An 18,292-nucleotide genomic window follows, 5' to 3' on the forward strand; every position below is an offset into this window, starting at 1 on the left:
GATCAGGGGGCGGGGCCACCAGCCATGTGGCCATTTTTGCCCAGGGTGGTTTAAACTTCAAAAAACTCCCCCCTTATTCCAGCTGACCCAAAGTGATGTCATTGTGCAGTCCTGAGTTTCACCACCTCTTTAACCAGACAAAAAGCCCTGTACAGTACCATAGTGGTTAAGAGGTTAGGCTGCGAATTAGCACTCTGCTGGTTTGAATCCGTTTACTGCCACGAGATCAGTAGGTGGCCTTAGCTAAGCCTCTCCTCTCAGCCCTGTCTCCTGGCTGAATTTTGGGGGTAGTACTATTACTTCCTTCACTGCTCTTAGTGGGACACTAATCTGTCTAAAAGAGCGGTAATTAAGTGGTTATTATTAGTAGCAGCATAATTTTGTCGTTGTTGCTGCCTATTTTGTCTTTTGCTAAAAAATATTTTTAAATGAACGAGAAATAAAACAAGATCTCCTGACAGAAAATGCAGCGAGGGGGAGGGGGGAACGGGTGTCCCACAAAACACAGTCTGAAGCGCGTTCTCCGCCCTTCTTGCTTTCCCCTGGCTCGCCACTCGCCGGCTGCAACGTAACGCGGCGCCCGGGAAGCAAATTTCGTACTTGTCCCTCCCCTTACTTTTGAAGCTCTCTTGCCCTTTCATCCCGGAGGCACTGACTCCTCCTTTTCGAACTCTCACACTCCCCGGCATGATCCGTCCGATTCTCATTGGCCATGCAAAGGAGAGAACGTCGAGAGCACCAATGAGCGAGAGCCACGGCTGGGATCGCTGAAACATTTGGTGCTGTATGTGGAAGAGGGCCGGAGACTAACGGGTGTGAGGAGCGAAGGGGAAAGAGTCGAAGGCTCTCGGCGGTGCATCGGTGGTAGCTATGGGCGCGTTCGCGAGGAGGCGCCTTTTGCTGGGTAAAGGGGTGCTCTGGGAGGAGAGGAAAGCTCTGGTGCTGCTCTGGCTTGCAGTGAGGGGTGGGGCAGGAGCGGGAACCGTTGCAAGATTACTGGGGAGCCTGGGCCTGGAGGGGGAAATTAGCCGCAGAAAGGGGAGGGGGTTCGTCGCTATGGTCCAGGTTTAAAGCCGCTGGGCTGGGCCTTAGTTAGGGGTGGGTGGGTCACATGGTTGTACAATCCTCGAGTCAGAAATCTTAAATCTACTTTTGGATGCAACCGTTGAGAGAAGCATTTTCTGTTTCGTTTTTTCCTGGAGTCGTTGCTGCATCCAGGCATTACAAGTAATCATTTTTTTTTAAACGTAGGCCTTCGTGTGGATATGTCTGTCCACAATGAGTGTTGCTCTGTGTGTATGTTTTTAAATAACGTTGTTGATTACTTTTCTAAAATAACAGTAAAATATGTCTTCCCCTCGAAAACCCCAAATAAAAATCACAATTAGAATAGGGTGAGAAAGGTAGAACTTTTAATAATATGGTGTATGATCCATTGCTATTACCTGTTGCACCAAGGGAAGCAAGATTCCTTGGTGCTTAAGACCTGCTTCTCTCTCTTAAAGTTGTCTATCCACCCATAGCCCCTTGCAAAGTAGTGTAAGCAAGTGGTGGGAGGTGTGGTGGGTTCTGAAGCTTGGCCAGTGTGACGATTCTGCATAGGCAAGCCAGGGTAGGAAAAAGTGTCTGAAGAGCTGCACCTAGAACAGGCGGTCCAGATTTTTGAAGTGTTGAGATTGCTTTTTAAAAGAAAAATAAGCTGGTTTTAGTGCTGTCCCAGATGAGTGTAGACAATCTTGTAAAGACTTCCCTGCTCATTCTGAGCAGGCTGATTAAATAAACGAAAAAGGTCTCTTTGGGAATTCTGCACCTTGGAGTACCAAATACTGTTTTTTTTTCAAAAGGACTCTGGAAGAGAGCTTGTCTTTACTTTTTCTAACTTACAATATTTAAAAACTAGTCTTACTACTATTTCTAGGCCGTTTTCGCACGCGCCCTAGGAGATTGCGCAAACTCACTAGCACACTCTCCCGCCACAATCCCCTTGAATGACCCGATGACGTCAGAAAAAGCGCCATTAAATGGGATCGTGCTGGGAAATCATGCTAGGAAGACGTTTTTTTGCCTTGAGTTTCGCACGTTCTTCCAGGCGCATGGCCATGTGAAAACGGCCCTAATTAAAATACAACCTTTTGATTAAAATCAAGCTGGATAGCAACAGTTAACACAGTGTCAAAGCATGGCAATGATAATGTGTAGTAATAAAACTTGCAAATCAGCATCATAGTAACAAGAAATAATACTTAAAATTAAGTATTATTTTCCCAAAAGTATTAAATTTTCCCAATTTTTCTGGCATACACTCAGCTGCTTCCAGACATTCAGAGGTGTGCACTCTAGGATTCTAAAATTGGTTTTGAGGGATTGATTGGGGGCTGAATACAATCTGTGTGTCTGAAACTGGCCAAGGGGTAATTCTTAAAGGATCTAAGCAATTGGCAGTGCCACCCTATTCCGAATCGTTCCCGTAAGACCATTGATTTTAACGGGCTTACACACCTGCAAGCAAAAGGATGGAATGTTGTATGCCAAATTAGTGTAACAGAGGCAGGGCATGATACATCACCTTGTGTCCCAGGAAACCTCATCCTATTTTGTTTGGGGGCACCTTATTTGGCATCCTTTGTTTTTGCCCCCCACCCCCGTTTAATATGCCACTTTCTTGTCATAAACGTAGAAAAAACCTTGCTTTCCTTTGAAAAGTCTTTGGTTCTGACTGTGGTCTCCTTTATATTCCAGGAACAGTAAGCTGTACACTTTTTCTGGCTGTCAACAGCCTCTATTCCTCCAGTGACGATGTTATAGAGCTGACGCCAACCAACTTCAATAGGGAAGTCATTCAGAGTGACAGCTTGTGGCTAGTAGAGTTCTATGCACCATGGTAAGCTTATGTTGGGGCGTCGGGCAGGAGAATGTGTGCAGGTATATGCTCTGCCAGTAGCAGTCTGTGTTAATAGACGTTAGCTGGCCTATGGACACAGAGTTGCCAGGACTTGAACGTTTTGGCTGCAACTCTGTACACAATTAGACTGCTTGACTACAAGGAAATGCACTTTCAGATGCTCAGTGTATGAGCTGCCACTTCCGTCCAGTCTGACTTGAAGTGGACTGGGTAGCGGCAACTACTGGTTGCTGCTGAGAAAGAAGGAAGCAGAGGCCGAAACCGTAATGCCTGAAGCTCCCTTATACCGAGTCAGACCATGAGTCTTTCAAGGGGCAGTATTGCCTGCTCTGACTGGCAGCAGCTCTCCAGGGTCTTAAGCAAAGGTCTTTTACCTGCTATCTGATCCTTTTAGCTGGAGACAAACCTGGTGGCTTATATTCTCAGCACCACTGTCACCAGTAAGAGAAGTGGTTGTGGTGAAGGCAGTGAACGGAAGCGGCAGGCTCCTTCTCTGGCTCTAAACTCTGAAGGAGGGCAGAGCATCATGTATCGGAGAAAGCCTCCCTAATGCGGCATGAAATAGATTATTGTCCCACACTCATACGCTGTCCTGATTTTGTTTAACAGTTGAAGCTGTGGTAGATGGGGGGGATCATCCCTGACTAAGTACCACTTTTTGGAAGTGCTCTTTTCCATTCAGACAACGCCCCTGTTCTTCTGGAAAAGGGATGCACGAAGCACAAACTTGGGCTGGCAGCCAAAACCTGCAAAAACCTTTCAGTGGACCTTAGTTTGCTTTCCTTTGAAGTCACTGGAATTTAAGGATCATATACCTCATAGAATTGCAACATGTTTGTTCTTTATGGGCTTCTGCAAGCTTAAGGTCTTATTCACACCAAGTTGCGATCTTTTAGTTGATGGTACAGTGTTTCTTTTTTTGTCTCATACTGAGAGTGTGTGACTGCAGGAGCATCTCAGCTTTTAATTTCTTCCTTGCCTTTCCCCCCAATATCAAACCGAGATCCAGGGCTTTTTTTCAGCTGGAATGCGGTGGAACAGAGTTCTGGCATCTCTTGTTTAGATTGCCCTCCGCTCTGCTGGAGCGGTGCGGAAGGCGATCTAAACTCCCCTCTGTCTGGAGAGCAAGGGCCGGGCCACCGGCCATGTGACCATTTTTGCTGAGGGTGATTTAAATTTAAAAAAAAAAAAACCCTTGTTCCAGCTGACCCAAAGTGACGTCATTGCACGGTCCCAGGAATGTGTGCGCACTGTGCACATATGCGTGTGGTACCAGGGGCACCACCTCCCACCAGGAGTTGCCCCCTGTGCTGGCAACCCACTGAGTTCCACCACCTCTTTTCCCAGGAAAAAAAGCCCTGCCGAGATCTAATTTACACCCATCTCATGGATGTGTACTCTGCTCTCCTAGGCATCTGTCTTCTCCAGAGGCTCTTTTTGAAGTTTGCTGAGAACTTGGGTGGGTGGATAATTTTTGTGCCTGCTCTCTATAGAGTAGTGGCAGATGTATTTCGAGACTCGACAATTGATTTTGCTGTCAGCCTTATTATTGTTACTAGATGAAACTAAGGCTGAGGAGGATGTTTGGGCTCCTTCCATTGGGAAATTTTCCCTTTGTCACCCTTAGCTTGAAACCCCCTTGGGGCCTGCATGCCCTCAGATATGGAAAAATGTAGGGGTTTCCCATCGCCACCTTCCTCCATCTCTTCTGCGACCTGTGGAGAGAGCTGATGCTGTCTTTCTCTCTGGCCTGAAGTCTGGCCCCTTACAAGGGCTGGTGCTTTGAGCTGCAGACGCCCAGCTGGTCTTCCCAACATCTCGCAAGAGGCAAGAAAGTCTCACAGGAGGCCAGGAGTGTGGCTTTCCCCTCCCACCTCTTTCCTAGGCTTGGATCAGCATCATCTTCTCATAATGGTGGCAGCCAGACCTTAAAAGAATCTGAACTGCATCTTGCTCAATGGGGCAAGCATGCCCTTCTTTCATGCCAGGCAGTGACGTGGTGAATCCGAGTCTGGGCCTAGCTCCGGGGAGGGCCTTGATCCAGACAAAGCCAGTCATTGCCATTTCCTTGTTTGTGTTTTCTTACTTGAGATTCTGTAGCTTTAAACTGCCTCTGAGCGTTTGGCTTGTCATACTGGCCCTCCCAGCCTGAAGAGGCTGTGAAGGAGCCACAGTAATTAGGTTTAGGGTTGTGGTGCACCTACTGAAGGGCACAGAGGCTCTGTCGGAAGGTGGCTGTAGCTAGCATTGTTCTCTTGCCATCTGTCATTCTTATGCTGGACAGTTCCAGAGTATGGGCATCTGGACTTGTGTATGATAATGCATGGAAATGGCTTTAATCTTACTGGGATTCTTCTTCCTTCCTGAAAGGTGTGGTCACTGCCAAAGACTGACACCCGAGTGGAAAAAAGCAGCGACAGCATTAAAAGTAAGTACTCTCTCCAAAGGGCAGTGGAGGCTGGTGATGATCAACTGTCAGAGAATGTTAACGCCTCTTGCAGTGCAATTGAATGAGCGGCTGGTATTAATGGGCAGTATTTCAGTGGGCTTGCACCAGAGTAACAGTGCATGGGATCAGGTGGCTTTGAACAAACTGATTCTTCTTTTTTGGGAGCCTGGATTTTAAAAACCCTCGGGCCTTGTGAGACATTTGGGGTTGCAGTCTTAGTACCTAGAACATTCTGTACGCAGTGGTGAAAAAAATAAGCGTACAGTCCTGGAAAGAGTCTGGAACAATGCTGCCTGTTACATGTTAAAAGATACAGAACTTCTGCGAGGGGACAGGGCAAGGCAGCTGTCATCGCACCATTGCATATTTGCAGTGAAGATTGTATGCAAAACAACACTTCTACTTCTATTATTGCTTTCCAGACTGCACCATATTAGTATCACAATCATGGTTAGCTTTCACTTTCACCCTCTTACTTGAGTTTAGGGTCAGTTATCCACAGTGGTTTTTTGTTTTTAATCCTTCCTTTCCTCCAAGGAGTTCTGGGTATTGTACTCTGTTCTCTCTTCCCCGTTTTATTCTCTCAATGAACCTCTGAAGTTAAGAGAACTGGCCTAAGGTCACCCATTACTGTGGTCACTGCCGTGCACTGACCTCAGTGCCCCACCTGGCATGTTTGCTCGCAAATGAATGAATTCCTTTTTTATTATTTTCTGATAAAGTTGGAAGGTGGCCTGTTTGCTATTGTACTTGTACAGCATAATAATTGAACTTTGATCAGCCAATACTGGAAAAACACCGCTTGTCTAAAAACTTGTGTGTTTGTTGTGCCTTTAAAAGATGTGATTCTTGTGGACTAATGTAATAGAGTTTAGAAAGGAAAACAATTGTGTCTTCTACTTGCTCCATTTTCAATTCCAATTATAATGAAAGTTTTACATTTTAAATTAGTTCTTAACACAGCTTATTTTTAGTGTCCAAACCAAGGTGGATGCTTCGAAATAGTGTTTCTTAATTGTTTCCTAGCATATTTGTGAGTCGAGTTTAGTACGTAAATGGGAATTCAACAAAAGAAGTATGAATGGGTCTTCTCCTAGAATCTTTTTGCTTTTCTAATGGATCCATCTTAATATAGAAGTCTCACTGTCTCTTCCAGGGTGTTGTGAAAATAGGGGCTGTCGACGCAGATAAGCACCAGTCATTAGGTGGTCAGTACGGTGTGAAAGGATTTCCCACAATCAAGATATTTGGTGCCAATAAGAACAAAGCAGAAGATTACCAAGGTAAATGTCTACTGCATACATTTCTGTTGTCAAATCTTTCATATTTAAAAAATGAGCAATTTAATTGATTTTTGGAAAATTAATCCACTTTCCTCCTTGTTTGGGATCCAAGGCAGACTACAAAACAGACACAACACAAATGCAACAGTACTGGCAGTGACATACAACAATCCCCCCTGCCCCCCCCCCCCATTTTATGTTCTAAAAAAGCCCCTACGGTGAACTCTGGGGTTTTGCATCTTTTCCTGAAAGATCTTCACCTCCTGAAAAATTCTCATGACCTGATCAGTTAGAAAAGAACTGTTTTGAGTTGTTCCACACAATCTGTGGTCCGAATGTCCCTCAGCCAATCATAAGAAGAGACAGACGCAGAGTCCTGTGAATGAAGCAAGTCTTCTACGTTTATTAAACATGGAGGAGCAAAGATTACACAGAGAGTAAAGGGTTCCCTCGCGTCCAACGCTCATCAAAGCTACAATAGCTGTGCAGAGCATTTTATACCTTTTGATTAATTACAACATTTGTTACTGTAGTGGCTCAAATTACTGTGGTCCCCATTGGCTCAAGTGGGCTACCACCTAATGATACGATCTTCCAGGGGTATTCTTATTGGAAGAAATAACTTTGGTCAACAGCATAATTACAGTATTTCCTGATTGCCATTGCTTATCTTATCCATGCTTGTTTTATCTCTAGAAGGAACATCTCTCTTCCTTTCCCACACATCTTTTTCATAGGCTTTTCATTGTACCCACCTCTCTAGCCCATGTAACATTTTACCAAGGGCACCCCAATGTTGCTTTTGTCAACCTTGTATGTTACAGGCAGAGATTGTTCTTCTGGATTCTGTGGGAGGGGAGCACTCTCCCCTCCTCAGGAATGTGCTTGAAGTGGCGTTTAGCACCAATTCCCCTTGCTCTGTGGCTTCTTCCCAGCCTTGAAGGGTACTGTTAATCTGATTAACTCACAGCTAGCTTCCTTCTTCCAGTAACACATTTTCTCTCCCCTTCTTCTATTGCTACAATTAGCATGAACAGCTTCCCTAAGAAGTTTCTGTATCAATCTATAGGCAGTGTTTAGTTAACGGTGAGTGCAGGTGCAGATGTAACTACCTTACAGCAAGCTTTACAGTGTCTGGTATCAATCTTCACAGTGACTAACATCTCTAACATACATTCTGCTTTGGTCATTTTGTTTCAAGCCTTCTCTTGCAAGTTGCATTACAAATACTACATTCGCTCCTGAGAATAATAATGCATAGCAATAGTAAAGGCACATGCAGTGTTTTTCTTCATTAAATTCACTTTCCACAGAGTCATTCTGTATAATACTGAAGTTGTCGTAAGGCCTCTTCAATAATTGAGTGGTTCTACTTTATTCATTTAGATATTCTTTCTCCATTTTTCTCCTCAATGGGTGCCCAGAGCAGCTTAAAATGTAAGATAGGTTAGGCTGAGAAAGAGCAGCTGGCCCAGGGTCACCCAGCAAACTTCATGGCAAAGAGAATTTGATCCAGAGGGTGCCAGATCCTAAGCCGATACGCCAACGTCTACCCCGTGCTCCGGCTTTTATCCTGTGCTGTACCAGTGCATGGTGAGATGGGAAAGTGACATTGTTTGTGGTTTCCTCGCTTTGTAGTGCTCCCTACACACACAGCTGATAAGCATCCTGATCTGACTAGAGCAGGGCTTTTCATTGCCATAGGACTTTGTTTTCCCCAGGTATGGCCTTGCTGTGATGTGAATCAGGTTTTTCTCCCTGCTTGCTGACCAAGCCTACCCCCACCCAGAGGTAAAGAATTAAATCCAAAAGTACTATGAATTGGAAATTGCTATAATTTTATATAAAGTGCACAAGTACTAATAGTGATTTTTTAGAACACCATCATCAATTAATACGGGTCTAATATCCATACAATATACTATATATCAATTCAACAATAAATACAGCAATGAATACAATAAGTTACAATAATATTTAGAATTCATACAATCAATGATTAAGAACATCCAACAGGTCCTGCCATAAGAATAAGAGAAGTCTCTTTTAGCAGGTAAAAACAGGTAAATCTCCACAATGTACTGAAGTGTAACCAGCAGTTGTCACCTCCGTATTCACCATAATTCATCATCGTTCTTATTTTTCATCAAGAGATTTCTGTTTCTCCCTGCTTGGCAACTGTTGCAGGCAGTCTCCGAGGCCTTCGTTGGAAAGTGTTGATGTCACGTGGCTGGTCTTAACATTGCTGCTCATTGTTTCCCTTTTGTGTCCTTAGGGGGCAGGACAAGTGAAGCTATTGTGGATGGGGCTCTAAGTGCCCTCCGGTCACTGGTGAAAGATCGCCTTAGCGGCAGAGGAGGTGGATATAGTTCTGGGAAACAGGTACTTCTGGCCGATTACCGATTGCTTACTTGTGAAGAGCATGTCTCAGAAATAAGACCTGTTACTTAGGAGTTCTTGTACTGCATTCCTGGAGGTTATTTAGAGAGCACTTTCTTTGGCCTCCATGCATTTCAATTTAAAACTTACTAGTTACATGATTTTAATATTTCGTGGCATTGTTTATTTGGTTTTATGAAAAACCATGTAAGAAATGCAGCTTGTTTGCTAGTTTTAAGTAATTAAATAGTTATATATGGGTAATTTTGTCTTAGAAAGGACAAAACTGTAACTTTTTTAAAAAAATTATTTTCTATCAAGATTACATAAACAAGAGTATAAACTATTGATTAATAAAGGTAAAAAGTAAAGGTAGTCCCCCTGTGCAAGCACCCAGTCATTACTGACCCATGGGGGGACATCGCATCACATTGGTTTTTTGGCAGACTTTTTACGGGGTGGTTTGCCATTGCCTTCCCCAGTCATCTACACTTTACCCCCAGGAAACTGGGTACTCATTTTACCGACCTCGGAAGGATGGAAGGCTGAGTCAATCTTGAGCTGGCTACCTGAACCCAGCTTCTGCCCGGATCAACCAAATAAGGATGTAAAAGACTCTAAATATCTATTCTGACAAAGATGCAGCTTTTAAAGCATCTCTAAGGCATGCCTGTGTGTCAAAGTGGGGGCAGGAGGAAGAGAAGCATGTAAGCTGAATAAAAACAAAATAGTGATGCAAATGAATGACAGGTAATGAAATTAATGGAATCATAGTGGGTTGTATCTGATGGAACAGCACTTCTGGTGGAGGGGAAACCATTTTCACCGATACCAGCGCACCCACACTCCACACCACATAGCATGCACAGTACTGTTCTCAGAAGTCCCCTAAACCCCAGAGACAGCATGGTGGTGCAGGTTGCATGTGGAAGCAGGAATGTTCCATTCCATGAGCAGAGCTTGCTCATGGCTTGATAGCTACAACCTGTGATACTATCTTCAGGTGTTCATAGTAATGCCGCTGTCATACTTTTGCTCAGTGAAACATTTTCTAGCCATGCTTATGAGTGGGATTGGAACATGCAGTCCTCGGTAAAGGATAGATTGGGCTCTGAGCTGCCTAGGCTTCCACCGATTTCTCTGTGTTGCAGTCAACAAACAGTAGGAGAGTCCTGCTTGGATGGGTGAGGTTACTGCTGTTGGTTTGCAGGAAGAACGTTCCAACTAAACTTGGGTGTGTGTGTGTCTTTCAAACCACAGAGCAGCCGAGAAAGTGGAGGCTCGGGCAAAAGAGATGTGATTGACCTGACAGATGACACCTTTGATCAGAACGTTTTGAACAGTGATGACGTGTGGCTGGTAGAGTTTTATGCCCCTTGGTGTGGGCATTGCAAAAAGTAAGTAGGGCTATGAATGAAATGTTATTTTCTTAGTATGCTTTGCACATGGAGGCAGATTTGTTCTTTGAGATCAGACTTTAGAATAAAAGGGAACCATTAGAATTGGGAGGGGATGACTATTGGAAATTGGATACAAATCCTCCATTTTTTTTAGAGGGCACAGATTTTGAAGTAAAGAAAAGAGATACAGTTGCACTAGGACTAGTGGCACATTTGGGTATATTGAGTTAATTTTACAGCAGTAAAAAGACGTCAGTCATATATCATCAACATAATGCATATTAATGGTGGACAAGGTTAGGCATTTTTTAAATGGTAAATACATACTTGGAAATATGTTGTCTGTGTCTACAATATACACAAGAATTAACATCGCATCCTATTCTTCATTCTGCACTTTCTGAGAGAGTAAAAACTTGTATTAAGAAAGCATTGCGCTTATTCCAAATAAGAATATTTCATAGGAATATTTCATTTTTCCCCCAGTGCTCCCCAAAGTTTGCAGTTGGGGTTAGAAATAAAAGGATATTTCACCTTTTTCTTTTGGGCATTCACATCTCTGTTTATATACAAGCTTTTTTTAAAAAAATGCTTATCGCTAGTACTGATTGCAACTGTCTTTTTAAGAAAACAAATTAAACGAATCTTCCCAACAGTCTAGAGCCAGAATGGGCAGCGGCTGCAACAGAAGTGAAAGAGCAAACCAAGGGGAAAGTGAAGCTGGCTGCAGTTGATGCCACTGTAAACCAGGTGTTAGCAAGCCGGTACGGGGTGAGTAGCTGCGTGCTTATTTAACTGAGAAAGTACATTTTTAATCCTGCCCTTCCTTCAGGGCTCATTTCGAGGGGGAACGCGCCGGAACACAGTTCCGGCAGTTCCCCAAAGAGGTCATGTGTCAGGTGGCCCTGCCCACCTGTCAGCCATTTTGGGCCTGTTTCGTCCTGGATTGGGGTCGAAACGTCCCGGATCGGGCCTCTGATGGGTGGTGGATCGCTCTCCTGTTCAGCAGCAGCCTGATCCTGACCATTTTGGGCCCCTTTTTGGCCATTTTCAGCCCCTTTTGCCATTTTGGGCCCAATTTCGGTCCTGAATGGCCAGGATTGGGTCCAAAACAGCCAGGATAGGTGATGTCAGGGGGTGTGGCGTATGCAAATCAGTTGTGCTAATGACACATTTCCAGTGATGCCAAGGGGCGTGGCATATGCTAATGAGTTACGCTAATGAGTTCTTCCAGCTCTTTTTCTACGAAATGACCCCTGCCTTCCTTGAAGAAGCTTAAGCAGTTTACATTCTCCTCCATTTTTTTCACTCCACAGCATTATGAGATAGATTAGGCTGGGAGGGAGTGGCTGGCCCAAGGTCACCCAGCGAGCTTCCATGGCAGAATAAGGATTTGCACAAAGGTTTCCCAAAGTCTCTCCCTGCATTCTAACCATTATGCAGTGGCTGTCAACATCCCATTAAACCAAAGTGCTTTCTTGCTGTTGTGTTGGGTGGGGAAAGTTCATGAAAGTGGTTGGTTTGTAATGCTGAAGACAGTCTTTTAATTGATACTTTTAAATTAAACTTAAAGGACTGACTCATGCAACTTGACTTGCTGTATTTAAAAATCAATGCTGGGTAAAAGCACAGCCAGTCTGCATTCCTCATGCCAGGAAGTTAAAAGGCTTGCGGTTGTGCAATAGATCCTTGTTTTATTGTGAGATTTTTGCATGTTATTCCTGCTCTCTATTAGGGATGGCCTCCTGGAAAAAAGTGGTATTTTTTAAATTCAGATTTTGGGGAAGACAGGTCCCCAATACCATTTTGGTATTCAAATACAGGGGTTTGGTGGGGGGAATTCCAAAATTTTGGGGGTCTGTCACTATGTCTAAGGAACCTTTCTCACGGGCTGGAGTGGCTATCTTCCAAGAAACTGACACCAAAATTGCAAGGAACCTACTCCCGCCTGCCCACTAAATATGCCCCCCCCCACACACACACACACCCCATTTTCAAGTAGATTGGATCATAGGGTCCAATTCTGTGGCTACCCTGAAGAAGGTGCCCCTGGCCATCCTACTTGTATCCATTTTTTTCCTGTGGGTGAAAAAAAGAAGCCAGTAGCCAAGCACACAAGAGGAAGCAACTACTGACAACAGCCTCCCGATGCAAACAGCACAAACAAGCCCGTCGGAACTATTGTCAAACCAGAAAATCCCAGCAGAAACATGAGCCAATGTGGCAAGCCCAGCCACCAATTTCAAACCAGAGAATCCACGTTTAATACCAAGATCTGGCAAGAAGACACTGACACTGCACTTTAAAATGGAAGAAAACAGTCCCGGGACCCTTAAAATGCCGGCCCTGAGTATTCCTGAATGTTTCTGGACTTCTAGGGTGCCATTTGCTGGGATCCTGAATACCCTCTGGACATGCAAATATCTCCAAAAGATCGCCTACTTTTTCAGATATATATTGGATTGGAAGTATCCAAACACACACTGTTTATAGAAATGCTCCACCTATATTTGACTTTGTTAAATGGACTCCAGCCATCGAATATAGATCCACTTGTCTCTCTTATTTATTACCATTCTAAAACTTCATTGCAGATCCGTGGATTTCCTACCATCAAGGTCTTCCAGAAAGGAGAAGACCCTGTTGATTATGATGGGGGAAGGACTAAAACAGATATTGTTGCTCGAGCTCTGGACTTGTTCTCGGAGAACGCACCACCACCTGAACTCCTAGAGGTAAGTTCTCATCTTACTAAGCGAACTGCTTTTAGGCTTTGTATTTACTGTACTTTTAACTAGAAATACAAAGTTAAGCTTGATCTTTCACATTCTTCTCTTTTCTCTGTCCTAACCCCTAACCCATGCTGCTTCTCTAGCCAACTTTGAGGAGGGCTAAAGGTGAAGGGAGGCTTTTCGTAGTGACAGCGTTGGTGGTGGGCAGGGGAGATCTCACCATCTCTTGTAAAGTCCAGGCAGTAACTGCAGCTTAAAGGGGATAATGTGTGCAAGAACTGAAATCTTGGCTTCATTAGGGGTGTGTGAGAGAAACAGCTTCATCACAGTTGGAGAGGGACACTCACTATATGAAGAGAAAATAAATGAGAGGAGGTGGAGAAGAATGGAGGATTTACTCTCAGCCAGAGAAATCCACCCCACCCGCATAGCACCTATATACAGAAAAAAACACACACACACACACCATCTCTCCCCCTCCCCCTATAAAATCAGATGGGCAATTACAATATTACTTGAATGCTTTTTAATTTCCCCCCTTCAAAAGTTAAAATCTTTCATTTCCCCCCTCTTGAATGCTTCATTTAGTGAAAATTTTAAAAAGGGAAGATTATGGTTAGATCTCCTTTATGCAGCTGTTTTGCAGTGGCATCCACTACCAGCTACAGCCCTTCCTGGGTAGGAAAGATCTTGCCACTGCGATGCGTGCCCTAGTAACATCTAGATTACTTCAGTGCCTTCTACATGGGGCTGCCCTTGAAGACTGTCTGGAAGATGCAATTGGCACAGAGTACTGGGACCAGAGTATTGGCTGGAGTGGGTCATAGGGGTCATATCACTCCAGTCTTGTTCCACCTAGACTGGCTCCCAGTTTGCTTCTTGGCCTAATTCAAGGTGCTGGCACCTTAAAAGATCCCCCATCCCCCTACCCATCCACTCTGGCCATCTTTGGAGGCCTTGTTTTCCCTGCCATCTGAATCTAGATGAGTGGCAACTTGAGAAAGGTCCTTTGGAACTCCCTCCTCAGGGAGATTCTCCTATCTCCGCCATTGTCATCTGTACATTTTAATGTTATTTTAATGTTTTGTTGCATGCCACCTTGGGTGGACAGGCAGCATATAACTGCCAGCAGGCTCAGCAAGGTTGGGACTCCTGGAATAGTTCATTTTTTGTTAAACATTGCATGTATTGGTTTAATCCATCCACTTCTGCTGGTAAAAAAGGAAGAGGGAGGTCTCCTTTGACCACCCAAAAAAGCTATGTTTGGATCGTGGACAAAAGCCATGCAGGATGGGGACTGTAGTTGGTAGGGGACTTGGGTAAGTTTGAATGAAAAAGATGGCCAGATCCAACTCATCAGCATTACATAACTTGAGGACTTAAAGGTTATTAGTTGCTTTTAAAGGGCTTTGAAACTATAAACTGGAGAGCCAGTTTAGTGTAGTGGTTAAGAGTGCAGGACTCTAATCTGGAGAGCCAGGTTTGATTCCCCACTCCTCTGCTTGAAGCCAGCTGGGTGACCTTGGGCTAGTCACGGGCTCTCTGGAGTTTTCTCAGCCCCACTCACCACCTTTTGTTGTGGGGATAATAATAACATACTTTGTAAACCACTCTGAGTGGGTGTTAAGTTGTCCTGAAGGTGTATAAATCGAATGTTGTTGTTGTAATTATAAACATCATTTACAAGTGAATTGGAAGTACTGGGGTGGTATATTGCTCATTGATGTTGGAATGTAAATTCTGAAGTCCTTCAGTCCTCTGGTGCTTGGCCAAAGGCTGTTTTAGGTCTTCAGTGGCATCTAATAGCACTTGGATAGCTATGGCTGTACGGCTTTGCTCTGACATAACACCAGGATGTGCCAATGACATTAGAAGAGAGTAAATGGAGTAATTAGAGGTAGAAAATTTCTACGGAAGTCTGAAACTAGCTAATGGTGTCAGCTTGTTCCTTTGCTGATCTATCCTTGTTAGTATTGATACAGTTAATAAGGCATTTCTTTCTTACCTTTCAGATTATTAATGCGGATGTCTTGAAGCAAACATGCGATGCTCACCAGCTCTGTATCATATCTGTCTTGCCTCATATTCTAGATACAGGTAAAGCATCAACAAAAATGCATTTTCCCCTCTTGAGGTCCGCATTGCATGTTCCCTTATTTTTTAATTTCTTTCCTATCAAACAGGAGCTGCAGGTAGAAATTCCTACTTGGAAGTTATGTTAAAAATGGCAGACAAATACAAAAAGAAGATGTGGGGGTAAGTACAAGATGTTTTTCAGTGCAATCCTAAGCAGAGTTACACCAGTCTAAGCCCATTCATTTTAATGGACTTAGACCGATGTAACTCTGTTTAGGATTCCTCTGCTAGTCTTTCAGTAACTTTAGGAGAAATGCTGCCCCTTCCTGTGTTTGCATTTTCCAGGGGGAAGGTTGCCTTTATTTTGCCAAGCAATGTGTAGACTTGAAAGGTTGGGTACAAGTATAAACATGGAATGCTCTAAAAGTTAAGTTGGCTTCTGACTGGATGTAAGAGATCAGAGCTGGGGCTACCACCACCCTTACCCTGCTTCAGTGTCACTTTTTTACTGGCATTAATGCAAACCCTTGCGGTTCAGAAAGTAGCTTTGATACATACATCAATATCCATTTTCTTTTTTTATGTTACAACTAGCAGTGATGAACATGTCTGTTTCCTTTATTCTAAGGTGGTTGTGGACCGAAGCAGGGGCACAGTCGGATCTTGAGAATTCTTTGGGAATTGGAGGATTTGGCTATCCGGCCATGGCAGCAGTTAATGCTCGAAAAATGAAATTCGCCCTCCTGAAGGGCTCGTTCAGTGAACAAGGAATTAATGAATTCTTAAGGTATAAATAAGTATTTATATGAACGTACGTACACGCATGAGTGTGTGTGTTTTGGTATCTAAATCTTTAAAAGCATGTGCGCTATCAGTTGAATTTGGGCAGTGTTTGCTAGTTTGTTCTTATGGTTCTTTCTCCTTTTATGTCAAGACTATCTTTACTCGAAGACAAGCATATCTAAATTTAAAACTTCTTTTTCCTTGCTGAACGTATTTATTCTGAGAAATAAAACTTGCATTTTTGTTGCTAGGCTTGAGTCTGGAAAGCTTTACGTTCCCGTGTATGCCAACTGAGTTGTTTGTGAGAAAAATGTGTGCTAATAATAACAACCGTGTGCTTATATGCCACTCTTCAAGACAGATTGGTGCTCACTCAGAGCAGTGAACAAAGTCAGTGTTGTTATTATCCCCACAATTCAGCTGGGGCTGAGTGGAGTGGCTTACCTAATGCGCCTGCTGAGCTCATGGCAGTAGTGGGAGTCAAACTCACAGAGTGTTGATTTGCAGTCAACTGCTATGTTACAGCAGCTCTCTATTGTACCACTTGGGAGAGGGGGGGAGGAGGAGGACATCATATTCTAAATATGCCTTGGGCCTTCCTTCCTTTAGAGAGCTGTCTGTTGGCCGTGGGTCGACGGCACCAGTAGGTGCGGAAGCTTTCTCCAAGATTAACACTGTAGAGCCATGGGATGGCAAAGATGGTGAGGTAAGGAGCATTCTTTCATCTCTGGATACATGAACACCTTCGCAACGTTGCTAGTAACTCAGGTGTGGGTATGTAGCTTGAGATGCATCTTTAAGGGCCATGTTTCCAGACCATCTGTTCCCTTCAGATCAATTTGTTTGCTACCTTCCCTTGGCTTTTTAGCATGGATAAAAGCCATTTCTCTTTTTTCTAGAGACTGCACTGAAAACGCAGTCTAGTCCTTATTGTCGTGTTTTACCGTATGTAAAACACATACTTTCTGTTCAAGGATAGGCTTATTTTTCTCAACTTTGATCCTGTTTCTCTTTTTTGCAGTTGACATCCTTCTCCTGTTCTACATAAACATCTTCTTTTTCCTTTCCTGACTCCTCCGAGTTTCTGTCCTGCTAGCTTTTGATTGCTTGTTAGCAGATAGAGCTGGAGGCCTCCCCCACATTTGGTTTCTAATTTTCCCCTCATTGGCAGGGAGGCAGGAAAGTTCCGCTATGCGGATGGAAAATTTAGTCTGGATCTAGCCCTTAGAGTGCTTAGCAAGTGTTTTATAATTAAGCTGCTAACTGAAACTGTAGAAGAGAAGCTTGTGTTTAGCTGACTCTTTCATTCTCAGTTACGGTCTCAGGTAGAAATAACATACAGGTGAGACTCCAGGGTAAAAGCATGTCCAGTTCTAACAAGTTTCTTCCTTGTGCATTGTGTATTGGCCAAAAAAAACAACAACCCTATAGTTGAAATTGAGTTGTTAAAGCCCTAATTTAGAAGCAAAATCCATTTCCTAGAGCAGTAAAGTGCAGTACAGTTGGTGCTTTAATAAAATTTTCCACCAGTGTAAAGCTTTTATCAGTAATTCGCTGAGCCAAAGCATTTAGTAGAAGAGTTTTGGTTTTCATTTTGAAATGATGAGCTATCACCTCCGGTGGCTCCTTCAAATGTAGCGTCCTCTGTGTGAACTCCTGAGTGCTTCCTTGTTGTGATCCAAGAGATTTTTTTCTGAAGTACACATAGTTTTGTCATCTGACTGAAATGTATTTTGCTTTATTGTCTCCTAGCTACCCGCTGAAGAGGATATAGATCTCAGTGATGTAGATCTTGATGATTGGGACAAGGATGAATTGTGAGAGTTTGAAGACATTTAGTTTCTTGAGAGACTTGGGTTTGGCGTATACTGACGTTGCATCACGTGGATATACCAGCGGCCTTTTTTGCTGAAGGAGAAGCTCTCAGTTGTCAGAAACACTGTAAAAGTGAACTGGGTTCCTCTCAAGAAAACCATCTTAAAAATTCTATGAATTTTTTTTTTTTGTATCTGGTAAAATCGATTGTTATCTTGCGGAACAGATATCTTGGAGACAACACTGATCTTTCATTGAAATTCTCTTATTTTGGCATTTGTCCGGCTGGTATGTACTGTTTGACCGTGACTCGAGACTTTTATTGTAACAAGTTTTAACATGTGATCTTTTTCCCCCCCTCCAAAAGGCAGTTGCTCTAGCCTTGGTTTCAATGAAAGAATAAAAAAAAAATATTTTTGACACTGTGTCAGTGTTTACAGAACTACAAGTTTTGACTTAAAGCAATGGCGCCT

At 43.5% G+C, this 18,292-nt stretch overlaps 1 protein-coding gene across 1 annotated transcript; it reads left to right on the forward strand.

Moving 5' to 3' along the window:
• The first annotated feature begins 755 nt into the window (after nucleotides 1-755).
• Nucleotides 756-18,239, forward strand: PDIA6 (protein disulfide isomerase family A member 6). The gene is made up of 13 exons (XM_054977347.1): nucleotides 756-904; nucleotides 2,740-2,881; nucleotides 5,273-5,330; nucleotides 6,508-6,634; nucleotides 8,910-9,016; nucleotides 10,274-10,410; nucleotides 11,070-11,184; nucleotides 13,008-13,148; nucleotides 15,158-15,242; nucleotides 15,329-15,401; nucleotides 15,850-16,008; nucleotides 16,614-16,710; nucleotides 17,757-18,239. The coding sequence occupies exons 1-13, from the start codon at nucleotides 871-873 to the stop codon at nucleotides 17,823-17,825; spliced, it is 1,344 nt and encodes a 447-aa protein (XP_054833322.1). The 5' UTR covers nucleotides 756-870; the 3' UTR covers nucleotides 17,826-18,239.
• The last annotated feature ends 53 nt before the right edge of the window (nucleotides 18,240-18,292 follow it).

This window comes from Eublepharis macularius, chromosome 1, assembly GCF_028583425.1.
Source record: "Eublepharis macularius isolate TG4126 chromosome 1, MPM_Emac_v1.0, whole genome shotgun sequence".
In the NCBI taxonomy this organism is placed as follows: Eukaryota; Metazoa; Chordata; class Lepidosauria; order Squamata; family Eublepharidae; genus Eublepharis; species Eublepharis macularius.

Excerpts from the sequence above, each read along its gene's own strand:
- PDIA6 (XM_054977347.1), top strand. The coding sequence starts at position 871 with ATGGGCGCGTTCGCGAGGAGGCGCCTTTTGCTGG. Across the intron at positions 13,149-15,157 it reads CACCACCTGAACTCCTAGAG|ATTATTAATGCGGATGTCTT; the intron begins GTAAGTTCTCAT and ends CTTACCTTTCAG. Across the intron at positions 15,243-15,328 it reads GCCTCATATTCTAGATACAG|GAGCTGCAGGTAGAAATTCC; the intron begins GTAAAGCATCAA and ends CCTATCAAACAG.